The 13,007-nt window shown below is 37.0% G+C and overlaps 1 protein-coding gene across 2 annotated transcripts in view; it reads left to right on the top strand.

The window, feature by feature from the left end:
• The window catches only part of BRWD1 (bromodomain and WD repeat domain containing 1), a 123,926-nt gene that overhangs the window by 34,042 nt on the left and 76,877 nt on the right, over positions 1-13,007 (top strand). For both annotated transcript variants that reach the window (XM_065942844.1, XM_065942845.1), the window contains exons 10-16: positions 1,326-1,396; positions 3,142-3,242; positions 4,046-4,086; positions 5,080-5,178; positions 8,188-8,338; positions 8,567-8,701; positions 12,791-12,919. In XM_065942844.1, coding sequence (XP_065798916.1) covers positions 1,326-1,396; positions 3,142-3,242; positions 4,046-4,086; positions 5,080-5,178; positions 8,188-8,338; positions 8,567-8,701; positions 12,791-12,919 — 727 coding nt within the window. The remainder of the gene's footprint in view (positions 1-1,325; positions 1,397-3,141; positions 3,243-4,045; positions 4,087-5,079; positions 5,179-8,187; positions 8,339-8,566; positions 8,702-12,790; positions 12,920-13,007) is intronic.

Here is a 13,007-nt window from a genome sequence, read left to right as displayed (position 1 = left end):
TAATTGTAAGGCATTTGATTTAGGTCATACCTGAATGGTCTAGTGATTTTCTCTTCTTCAATTTCAGTCTGAATTTTGTGATAAGGAGTTCATGATCTGAGCCACTGTCAGCTCCCAGTCTTATTTTTGCTGACTGGATAGGGTTTCTTCATCTTTGTACTTGACCTCTTAGCCAGAAGGCCGAGAAGCGATAGAGCTTCTCCACCTTTGGCTGCAAAGAATATAATCAGTCTAATTTCGTTATTGACCATCTGGTGATATCCATGTGTAGAGTCGTCTCTTGTGTTGTTGGAAGAGGGTGTTTGCTGTGACCAGTGCGTTCTCTTGGCAAAACTCTGTTAACCTTTGCCCTGCTTCATTTTGTACTCCAAGGCCAAATTTGCCTGTTCCTGCAGGTATCTCTTGACTTCCTGCTTTTGCATTCCAGTCCCCTATGATGAAAACAACTTCTTTTGGTGTTAGTTTTAGAAGATCTTGTAGGTCATCATAGAATCATTCAACTTCAGCTTCTTCAGCGTTAGTGATTGGGGCTTAGACTTGGATTACTGTGATATTGAGTGGTTTGCCTTGGAAACAGATCATTCTGTTATTTTTGAGATTGCAACCACGTACTGCATTTCAGACTCTGTTGACTGTGAGGGCTACTCCATTTCTTCTAAGGGATTCTTGCCCAAAGTAGTACATAAAATGGTCATCTGAATTAAATTCACCCATTCCAGTCCATTTTTGTTCACTGATTTCCTAAAATGTTGATGTTCACTCTTGCCATCTCCTGTTTGACCACTTCTAGTTTGCCTTGATTCATGGACCTAACATTTCTGGTTCCTATGCAATATTGTTCTTCACAGCATTGGACCTTTATGTCAGTACCAGTCACATCCACAACTGTGAGTTGTTTTCGCTTTGACTGTGTCTTCATTCTTTTTGTAGTTATTTCTCCGCTCTTCTCCAGCAGCATATTGGGCACCTACCGGCCTGGGGAGTTCATCTTTCAGTGTCACATGTTTTTGCCTTTTCATACTCTTCTTGGCATTCTCAAAGCAAGAATTCTGAAGTGGTTTGCCATTCCCTTCTCCAGTGGACCACATTTTGTTAGAACTCTTCACCATGACCTGTCCATCTTGGGTGGCCCTACATGGCATGGCTAATAGTTTCATTGAATCAGACAAGGCTGTGGTTCATGTGATAGTTTGGCTGATTTTCTGTGGTTGTGGTTTTCATTCTGTCTGCCCTCTGATGAAATAAGGATAAGAGGCTTATGGAAACTTCCAGTATGTTAAACCATGTTAATGTGTATTTTAAAACAACATGTTCTTCTTTTCTAGTCCACGTCCCCTGAAGTTCACTGAAAAGCCTAGACCAGGTGTTCAAATGCTGTGTTCTTCATTTAGTGTTGGTAAGATACCTTTAGTGTTTTTTTCTTAGTTTTGTTTCAGTGTTTTTGAGCAACCACATTATGACTAATGGCCTTTATCAGATAGATGGTGAATGACTTATGTTCATTTCATTAGATTTAACCTGTGATGTTAATTAGCCTTTTTCTTATCTTCCCCATTCTGACTTTCTTCGATTTTTCATAGTAATCAGAGCCAGGGATCTAGGAGAATTGTCATAAAGGACGCTTAAAGTGTCCAAATGAGCAATTCCTCTGCCATGTGCCCCGTGTATATGATAAACCAAGATTGTGATTTTCTTTGAATTGCTGGTTTTGGGGAGTTTAGGTTTGTTTTGCACACATCTTGTGAAATTATTCCTCTTTTTTTGTACAGTGGACTTGTGTGATAACCTTTGTTTTGGGGAGATGTCAAAGATATTCCCCCATAGAAGTCTGAAAATGCGAACAAGTGAACTTCATATACCATAGCTATGTTTAGGAGTGTAAGTGTCAGTCACTTAGTCATGTCTGACTCTCTGTGATCCCGTGGACTGTAGCCCACCAGGCTATTCTGTCCATTGGATTTTCCAAGCAAGAGTACTGGAGTGGGTTGCCATTTCCTTCTCCAGAAGACCTTCCTGACCCAGGGATGGAACCTGACCCGGGGACTGAACCCAGGTCTCCCACATTGCAGGCAGATTCTTTACCATCTAAGTCACCAGGATCCCCTAGGACTGTAAAGGTATTTAGAGAGCAGAACCTGTTTTCATGCATTTTTGGAGTGGCTGCATCTTAGTCCTTTTCACAACCAGTATGACGGAGGGAGATAGTAAACATTTCCAGACTGAATTAACTTTTTAAAATTGTCATCTGATGTGTACACCCCCCACCCCCACCCCCTGGTATAATACCACCAAACAGTTCTCTGATACTAGCTTGGTGTCCTACAATTCAACCCCATTCTGACACTGCCTACCTAGAGAATAGTGTGAGACTGCACAGAATAAGGGCTCAGTCCTACAAGATTCCCAGACCACCTCCAGCCTCAGACCCGGTTGTCACCTTGCTTCTGCTGACGGGCTGTAGGTCAGAGGTTCCCACAACTTCTTCCTTGGATTTAGTTAATTTGCTGAAGCAGCTGACAGAAGTCCTTTCACTCAATGGATTTTTGGTTTATTATGAAAGAACATAATTCAGGAATAGCTAGATGGAGGAGATGTTTAGGATAAAGTCTCTGGGAAGGAGGACTCTCCAGTCCTGCTATTCTTCTCTAATCTCCTCCTGTTCATCCACCTGGAGCTCTCTGAGTCTTGCCCTTTGGGTTTCTTATGAGGCTTCATCACACAGGCACAGTTGGGTAACTCATTGGCCGTAAGTATGGATTCAGCTCTCTCCCAGCCCTCTCTCCCAATCTCTATCACATGGCTAGTTCTTCTTCCATATGCTTTTCAAAAGTTACCTCATTAACATAAAGTCTGGTGTGATTGAAATGGGTTTGTTATATGAAAATCAAGACAGCAGTATCATTTCACTTAGGAAATTCTAAGGGTGTTAGGAGTTCAGCCAGAAACAGGGATGAAGACCAAATACAAATTTCTTCTAAAAATCATAACATCATATTATGTTAATTTTTAAAAGTTCTTTATATAATGAGATGGATCTATTGAGATGAATTTACTTTTGGCATAGAGAGCTTCCTTAATATAGAAGTTTGGTTAAGACATTTGTTACAAACTGGATTTTAAAATTTAAAATTTTTGTTTCAGGTGGTATGTTTCTAGCCACAGGTAGTACTGATCATGTAATCAGAATGTATTTTTTGGGTTTTGAAGCACCTGAAAAAATCGCAGAACTTGAAAGTCACACTGTAAGTCTTCATGCTGTAAAATTAAGTAAATTTTTAATATTCTTGTTGGTACATAGTCTCAATAACCATTATTGACTTTACTTTTAACTTAAATGGAGGAGGAATTGCATTTAAAGATGAAAGATGATACTGACAGGCTCAGCACCTGTCAGTATCTTACTGTGCAAATGCTTTACAGTGGTTATTTCTGCTTCAGGTCCATTTGATTATGACAGTTGATTGGAGTGGATTAGGTTTGAATTGGGCCTGTTTATCTTAACCAAGCTCATGGAATTAGAATGCTGTTTTATTAATGTGCACTATAAGATAGATAACTCTCAGTGTTCTGGAGTACTGGTCAGCGGTCAGGTCATCTTTTTCTCCTTAAGGAAGTTCTGTGAAGTTATTTGATAAAAAACAGAATCACTTTCAAAGAAATTTTTGTTTGTTTGTTTTGCACATAATCAAGTGAATGCGACTTGTTTTCAGCTACTTAAACTTTATCACTTTCTATCCATATTAATTTTGTAGATATAATTAATTGTAAATACAGGTTTAATTTTAGAAGCAGGCTGTTTTTTCTTTTTAAACCCTATGTATCTATGTTTGAGATAAAAGCTGTATCTTAGTCTGGTTTGATTTGTAGTTAGGTTCTTTGCTCTTAAACATACAATATATGTTTGAATGGCAGGATTAAGCAGCAAAAGTGCAGATCTCTTGCTTTAAACCAAATGTGCTTCTAACTGTAAAACTGGGTGGGCTCTTTCTTTGTTTACAAACTATGTAGATGATTTCTTTTGTGTTTGGTTTTCTCCTCTCTTTAGGATAAAGTTGATAGCATCCAATTTTGTAACAGTGGAGATCGGTAAGTAAGTGTGAGTTTGTATTCGTGAGTGTGTTTTTAGGTAAATATGTTATGCTTCCTATTAGTGTAGCTTATATGTCACTTTGCAGTTATATATCATATGGCAGGCCCTTGTTAGTAACTGTAGTAATTGAAGGAAAAGTGTCTGTGACAGGGAGGAAACAATTAAGTTTTTAGAATTGTAGTTTCTGCAGCCTCCTTTATCCAAAGTAGTTCTTTAGCTCACTACTGGCTGTTTGATTTACAGGAGAATTAGGTATAAGGATAATGAAATTTCTTATATTTGAGTAGTTGTGTGGAAGTGAAAGTCGCTCAGTCGTGTCTAACTCCTTGCAGCCCCATGGGCTCTGCAGCCCAGAATAGTGCAGTGGGTGGCCGTCCCCTCTCCAGGGGCTCTTCCCAACCCAGGGACTGAGCCCAGGCTCCCGCACTGCAGGCGGGTTCTCTACCAGCTGAGCCACCAGGGATGCCCATTTGAATAGTTAAATCTTTTCTAATCAGTTACTGTGATGTAATCTGCAACAAAATTATCCCTTAAATTATATCCTTTTTTGTGGTCCTCACTGTCTTTTCAGGTACCTCTTACCCCTTCTTTTTAACACTTAACTAAGCGATGGATTTATTTATACATAGTGACTAGCATGAAATTGAGTTTAGAATTTAAATGCTTATAATGGCACTTTTGCTCTTACTAATTCTTCCATTCATCTTTAATTGTCCTTCCCTGCTCCCTAGTACTTATCACGTTATCTTTTCAAAACTATTTGACAAGGTGATGATTGGGTTTGAAATGTGCTTTACAATAGGGCCAGGCAAATCAGAGCAAACCAGATTTTCTCCTTTTAGATAGGCCCTAAATCCCCGTCTTTTTGAATTAACACCTGTAGATTTACCTGCAGTCAAGATAGCTACATTAAAAATTTTTTTGCTTGTGGTTTTAACTGTAGGCTTTGGTAGCATGTATGTAAGTAGATCTGTTTCTTTTATTTTAAGGTTCTTAAGTGGTAGCAGAGATGGAACAGCACGAATTTGGAGATTTGAACAGTTAGAATGGAGAAGCATCTTACTAGATATGGCCACTAGAATCTCAGGGTAAGTTGAGATGGTTTTTTCCTAAGTAGGTGCATACTGAATACTTGGTCTGTCTCTCTGGTTGGTTTTTGACTGAATACTTGGTCTGTCTCTCTGGTTGGTTTTTTGCTTTGTTCAAGAACTAGAGCCACCTCCAATCTAAATGAATGGCTCTCTCCTGCATGTCTGACACATACTTAAACCTGTTAAAATCTTAGATTTATGTAGGAAAGAACACTGTATTTATTCCATTGTTCAAAGCATTGACTTCCTCTGAAGTGTTGCATTTAAAACCACCTGCTGTTTTAAATATATAAATAAGTATGTCAAACGTGGAGATTTTCAGAAAATTCTGTTTTTCTGAAGATAGGATGGGACCTCCCTGGCAGTCCACTGTTTAAGACTCCAGGTTTCCACTGTAGGGGCCATTGGTTCAATCCCTGATCAGGGAGCTAAGATCCTATAAGCTGGGAAAACAAAAATGAAGATACGATTTTTGGAATTCTTATTTTTTTTATTTTTCTTTTACTTATGTAAAGATCTAGAATTTTTTATTTATTTCATTATTTTTTAAATTTATTTATTTTAATTGGAGGCTAATTACAATATTATAGTGGTTTTGCCACACACTGACTTGAATCTTTAAAAAGTTACATTTTAAAAAGCCATATCTGGTTTGTAAATTCATAGCTGATTCATGTCAATGTATGACAAAAACCACTACAATATTGTAACGTAATTAGCCTCCAGCTAATAAATGGAAAAAAAAAAGCTATATCTGGTTTAAAAAAAAAAGTAAGCAAATACATTTTATTTTTTCAGTTTTTAAAAATTGATCTCCATTGGGAATGATATTTTTATTACATAGTAAAATTTTGGTTTGTAAAATGGTATTGAAGGCAAATTTGTCTTAACTGTGGCCCCCCACCCCCGCTTAACACTCCAGAGTCTCAAACATTTTCAGCAGCTTTGAGATAATTTTAGTATTTCCCAAGATAGATATTATAAATTTCAAATACATTGTGTTTTTGGATTTGTATGTACTGGGAGACTGTATAGGTGGTGGGAAGAATATGAGTTTTGGAGTCAGAACTTTGCTCAAGTACCACGTACACTTTTTATAGCTATATCATTTTGAGACCACCACAATCTGTTTCATCATCTGGGAGATGAAACTACCTGCCTGTAAGTACTATTGGCAGTTGAAAATCATATGCAGATTTTTAGCAGAACTTGGTGTGGTAGTGGTGGTTTAGTTGCTAAGTCATGTCTGACTCTTGCGACCCCATGGACTAGCCTGCCAGGCTCCTCTGTCCTTGGGATTTCCCAAGCAAAAATACTGGAGTGGGTTGCCATTTCCTTCTCCAGGGGATCTTCCTGACCGAGGAGTTGAATCTGGGTCTCTTGCATTGCAGGCAGATTCTTTAATGAGTGAGCTGCAAGGGAAGCCTGGTCTACTTGGTGTAGAGTAGGCATATCACGGTTTTTAGCATTTTTTCTGGAAAATGTTACACATTCTGTTGTTTAGAAATCTTCATATCTGCTTTATTTTTAGTAATAGTAGGAGAAATTAACTCATTCTCCACTGTGACTCAAACAGTTGTATTGGATTTCAAAGTAAATTTGATATTAATATTTTTGTAGAATGACCTGTGGTAGAGAATGGAAAGAACACATACTAGAAATCTGATAATCCCTGTTCACAAACAAATCTTTACAGTTACTTAAAAATGTTACATCTGGATATTCAGCATCTTAGTGTGAAAGTGAATAATAATGAATGAATAACAGTGAAGAAAATTTGAAACCGTATTCATGTATGAACAGCTACTTCATTAGGCAAAATAGGAACATTATTGTAAAAACTTGAATAAAATTTTTAAAATACTTTATTTGGCTGCCTTGGGCCTTGCCTGATGGCATGTGGACTCCTCCTGGACTCGGATTGAACCCAAGTCCTGCGTTGACAGGATTCCTTATCACTGGGTCACCAAGGAGGTTCAGAACTTTTTAAAATGAGACTGAGAACTGTTTAGTTTTCTTATTGCTATACTCTCTTCATGGAGAGAACTTTTCCTGTATTTCCCCTCTTGGTAGAAATATTCTTTTCTCATTTAAAGTTTTACCTCTTTCCGAATCTTGAAAAGCAGTGTTTTCTTTGCGTATAAATTGATGGATATATTTGTTCTAGTGTTCTGATCTTGACTGATCAGTTTGATGAAATGCAACATGTCTGTTAGTAAATTCAGGTGAAGCGTGGAAATCTTGGCTTGTATTCCGTTTTGTCTCTTGTGTTACACTTCCTCTGACCAATCTAGTTAGAATTATTCAGTCTTTTGTGTTCCATTGTGCTTACACAGGTAGCTGTTACATAGCACTCCTTCTTGTAGCTGTTTTCTTTAAAATACATGTGTATTTTATGTCTATACTTTCTTAGAATGTGCTGTGTGACTTCAGAAGCAGCTAGGTTCTCCCCCCACCCCTCCATACTACTGACTGCTGTATTTTACACAGAATCTGCATATTGCTTTCATGAAGGCAGCAAAGCATTGCAGACATGTGTATATAAGACCCTTCTTGCCAAGGGAGCCGTAGGAACAGTCTGTAGGAAGTGTAAAGAGATAGTTCAGCACACTGAAAGTCTGTCAGGGACTTTTCTAGACATTGAGGGGCATGAAGGTGAATTACCTTCTTCCTGTCTTCCATGTAGTTGAAAATATTACCGATAAGCCTTGCAGTCAAGAGAAAGGAATCCTAGGTGTAGAGAAAAGCTTTGCTTTTATGAATAATGGTAGTGTTCTGGAGTCTGCCTATATTCAGCCTCTGAACTGTTCCTGGATCATCCCTTTCCCCTTGGGATCTTGCCCTCATCTGTTTGTAGATAACCTCTTGTGGGTCAGACGTGATAAACTCTTGTGATGTGGATAAGGTGTGGACGTGAGCTAGATTATTTACTATTTTTGTATCGATGAGGGATTGTGTAGCCTCCTACACATATAGCACTGCACATGTTGTATTTTTTTTTCTTAGAGATTTATCTTTGGAAGAGGAAAGGTTTATGAAACCCAAAGTAACAATGATAGCTTGGAATCAGAATGATAGCATTGTTGTCACAGCTGTGAATGATCATGTCCTCAAAGTGTGGAATTCTTATACTGGACAGCTGCTTCATAACCTGTTGGTAGGTAGTTCTATAACATACAACAAATAAAGATTTTTTTTTTAACTTAAAAAAAAACCTGTTTCATTTATATTATCAAATGAACAGAAATTTGTATATATACTAATGTATAAATTGCTGTCATTAATGCATTTTTAAAAGCCCTTAGATACTGTGACAACATGGGCTTTTAATTTTAAACTTATAACTTGCAGACCCTCCTTAACTATATGACTTTGTTGAATAAAGGGACATGCTGATGAAGTATTTGTTTTGGAGACACATCCCTTTGATTCCAGAATTATGTTATCTGCAGGACATGATGGCAGCATATTCATATGGGATATCACAAAAGGCACCAAGATGAAACATTATTTCAATATGGTAAGTGGGGGGAGTATGTGTCTCCATGCCTGTTTGCACTTGTTTCAAATGTTTGTATAAGGACATGTAGCCGAAACCAATCTGCATATTTTTGGCAGTTTGTATTTCTAGAGATCAGGGTGCTACTTTATTTAAGGCTGATAAATATCTGATAGTCATACATACAAATGTACATATGTAAGTGAACTCTGTATAACTAATTCACATGAGGGAAGGATTTTCAAAATTTATTTATTTAGCTTTGTGTCTGTGAATGTGTTCCTGTGTTTAAATTGGCAAAACTATGTATGGTAATTCACACTTTTTCACTATTTAAATTTATTAAAATACCTGGTAATAAAAAATAATATTCAGTAAAGTCCTCTCAGGAGTCAAACATCATTTTTTGTTTCCTCAGTTTTTTTCTTTTTGCACACAAATATTTGAAAGCCAGATTATGACCTTATTGCATATTTTTAGAATTTCTTATTCATAGCTGCAATATAGTTACCAAAAATCAGCAAATTTAACATTGATAAGGTAGCATTACCTAATCCAGTTTACATTCAAAATTTGTCAGTTGTCCTAAAAATGCCTTTATAGTTACGTTTTACCCCTTGGACTAATTCAGGATCATGCATCGTATTAAGTAGTTATGTATTTCCACTTTTGTAAAATCAGTAATCCTTCACCCTGCATATCTTGCCTTTTTACAGACAAGTAATATTATATTTGTTTTGTCTGGTATTTCCTCATGATGTAATACTGTTGTATATTTTTTGATAAAAAAAAATAAATGATAATGTGCCCTCCATGCATTATATTAGGAGGCTAATGATGTTTTTATATGTTCCACTGTTAATGTGGTGATAATTACAAGTATTTGGTTAAGGTGACATCTGCCAAGCTTTTGCACTAATTTTTTAAATGTTTCTTTTCTTTGTAATTTTTAAGCTGATGTTTTTTTCAGAGACTGTGTAAATGTCTGTTTCCTTATTAAACTTTCACAGGTATCAATATCCATTGGAGATTTTCTGATGGCATCATTCTTTACATAATTATTAGTTGGCGTTCTTACACATAGTTTTTTGTTTTTACTCTTTCACATACAGTTTTGTAATCGCTTCTCATTTTATGTAAAGAATGCTTTTCAAGCCTTTAAATATTTTTTAATAATTTGTAAATGTATGTTTGTGGGTAAATTCAGCCTTTCTTAAAAGAAAATTACTTATGTAGTTAATTTGCTGTTGTTGAGTATTTCAGTAGTTTCTAAAACCTGCACAGCAGCAACAGTTTGAATATATATGGCTGTGTATGTCGATCCCTGATTATTTCCTTGGGATAAATTCTGAGGGGAATGTATAAAAGGACTTATACATGGTTAAGACTTTTGAGACGCACACATGATAGGTTTTCTAAAATTACTCTTTATGTATATTGAGACCCAGTTCAAAGGCTAATTAATTTTTGAGGCAGTACAGTAGCATCCTACAGATGAGTGATTCTTAGACCTTTTGATTGAAAACCATCTTCGTCCATGTGTTCTATGTTTTTGCTCTTTTTTTTTTGACCTTTAAAATTTTAATTTTAATTAAATTTTAATATGCTTACATTGGACAGTTTAACTCTCTAAAGTGTTTTATTTACTAACATTAAATGCACTAAAACAACTCAAGTAGCATAAAGTACATCGTTAGGCATCTCTGAATGTTGCATCTCTGTTCAGATTCCTTGGAAAAGAAAGAAGCCTTCTTTAGTTTTTCTGTGGCCTTAAAACTCATACGTACATCCAGCTTCTTAATTGTCCTTTAAAACTCAATAGGAACATCCTAAATTTAATCTGTTTAAACAGAAGACTACATTAATTCAGGCTTTAAACAGAATATAATCTAAAATAACCACTAGGACTAAGAGTAACCTGTTAAGTCTCAAATGGACAATGATGATTTTATTTCTAGTCAGACACCAAAAATTGGCCTTGTAGGCTGAATAATTCTTAACTTTACTGATCACCTGAGAGTCTCCTAATTCTTGGGTTTTAAGCTACTAATGAGACAGTATTTCGTTAAAAAAGTAGTAAACATAGTGTGACATTGAAGTGTTCTCCGGACACAGTTGCAGGTTATTTTTGTTTTATCAGGAATGATTGTGTAGGACTCTTCAGAGAGCAGATAAAAAGCGGCGTGTGTCTTGCTCTGCCTAGGTAGGTTTGCCCATTTGGGAAACTTCCTTCTCAGTAGGTACCCTTAGCAGAGCTTTTGGTGAGGTTAGTTGCACATGTGTGGTAGCAAAGTAGCTGCTGCCAGTTTTGCCTGACCAGCCCAGGGCTTTTGCCTCCCCACCTGCCTTTGCTTTATTTGGTCTGAGAGTCTCAGGTCAAGGGGGCATTATCTTATTCAGCAGGTCCCTAAGTATCCTGATATCTTAATTTTTCCCCCCATTTTGTTAAAGGCACTCTTTCATGTGTGGTATAGCAGAAGTGAATTGTTTTTCAAGTGGGTATTTAGGTATGTATGAGAATTTGTTCTGGCAGTGAAAATAGATACTTCTGTTTTGTTTGGGTGGATGACTCCTTTTTCCAGTACTGATTTAGGTTAACTTGTCCTAGATTTTAATTATTATTTATAGGCTGTGACAACAAGTATGTGTAGCTCTATACTAATGAGTTAATGAAACATCTCATTTAACTATAAATTGTTAATACTAAACTAATCGAATATAGAGTTAAAATAACAAGAATAAAGCAGTTTAGAAGTTACCTATTTAAGGCAACATTCATGAAAGTGAAAGTTGTTCAGTCATGTCTCACTCTGCCACCCCATGGACTGTACAGTCCATGGAATTCTCCAGGCCAGAATACTGGAGTGGGTAGCCTTTCACTTCTACAGGGTATCTTCCTGACCCAGGAATCGAACCAGGGTCTCGTGCATTGCAGGCGGATTCTTTACCAACTTGAGTTATGAGGGAAGCCCAACATTCACGACACACTTAGAAATTTGTGGCAGTCTGAAGTAAGGTAGTTGCAGGTGTAAGAATTTACATATGCACCCTTGAGACTTTTGCAGTATTACAAATTTTGCATGGTGGTTAGTCATCTAAGTGAAAAGCTTAAACTTCATAAAAGTATTGATTTTAATTCATGAGTAACAAGCTTTATTCATTTTTAATCATTTCCCGTGTAAGTTATTAATCAGTAGATTTTTGTTATGTACTAAAAAGTTTGTGGAAGTTTCATTCTCCTGTAAGACATAAAGAAGACCTTCATTTTGGGTTGGTCATGGCAAATAGATGGGGAAACAGTGTCAGACTTTATTTTTTGGGGCTCCAAAGTCACTGCAGATGGTGATTGCAGCCATGAAATTAAAAGACACTTACTCCTTGGAAGGAAAGTTATGACCAACCTAGATAGCATATTAAAAAGCAGAGACATTCATTACTTTGCCAACAAAGGTTCATCTAGTCAAGGCTATGGTTTTTCCAGTGGTCATCTATGGATGTGAGAGTTGGACGGTAAAGAAAGCTGAGTGCTGAAAAATTGATGCTTTTGAAGTGTGGTGTTGGAGAAGACTCTTGAGAGTCCCTTGGACTGCAAGGAGATCCAACCAGTCCGTCCTAAAAGGAGACCAGTCCTGGGTGTTCATTGGAAGGACTGATGCTGAAGCTAAAACTCCAGTACTTTGGCCACCTGATGAGAAGAGCTGACTCATTGGAAAAGACCCTGATGCTGGGAGGGATTGGGGGCAGGAGGAGAAGGGGACAACAGAAGATGGGATGGCTGGATGGCATCACTGACACGATGGACATGAGTTTGAGTAAACTCCGGGAGTTGGTGATGGACAGGAAGGCCTGGCGTGCTGAGATTCATGGGGTTGCAAAGAGTCGGACATGACTGAGTGACTGGACTGAACTGATGATCCTTCATTTGATCATTTTGAGAACTAATTCTTAGAAGATCTTTCAAGGTTTGTTCTAGGCCAGTGATATCTAAAGTGAATTTTACTTTTTGAAAATATTGATGTGCTTAATGAAAAATTTGTTTTTAAATATTTTTTTCAGAAGTTAAGGTGTTACATAGAAATGGTCATAAAATTTTCCATCTTTGTTTCCTAGATTGAAGGACAAGGACATGGAGCTGTCTTTGATTGTAAGTTTTCACAGGATGGACAGCATTTTGCCTGTACAGATTCTCACGGTCACCTTCTGATATTTGGTTTTGGATGCAGCAAGCCATATGAAAAGGTCATTGTACATACTTTCATAGAGCATGTAAATAGTTAAGAAGGATGTTTTAAAAATAGGTTAGATGTATTGTTTTGATTTTTTATCC

The sequence above is a fragment of the Muntiacus reevesi genome, chromosome 8, assembly GCF_963930625.1.
Source record: "Muntiacus reevesi chromosome 8, mMunRee1.1, whole genome shotgun sequence".
Taxonomy (NCBI): domain Eukaryota; kingdom Metazoa; phylum Chordata; class Mammalia; order Artiodactyla; family Cervidae; genus Muntiacus; species Muntiacus reevesi.
This window is presented reverse-complemented; position numbering and strand designations above follow the sequence as displayed.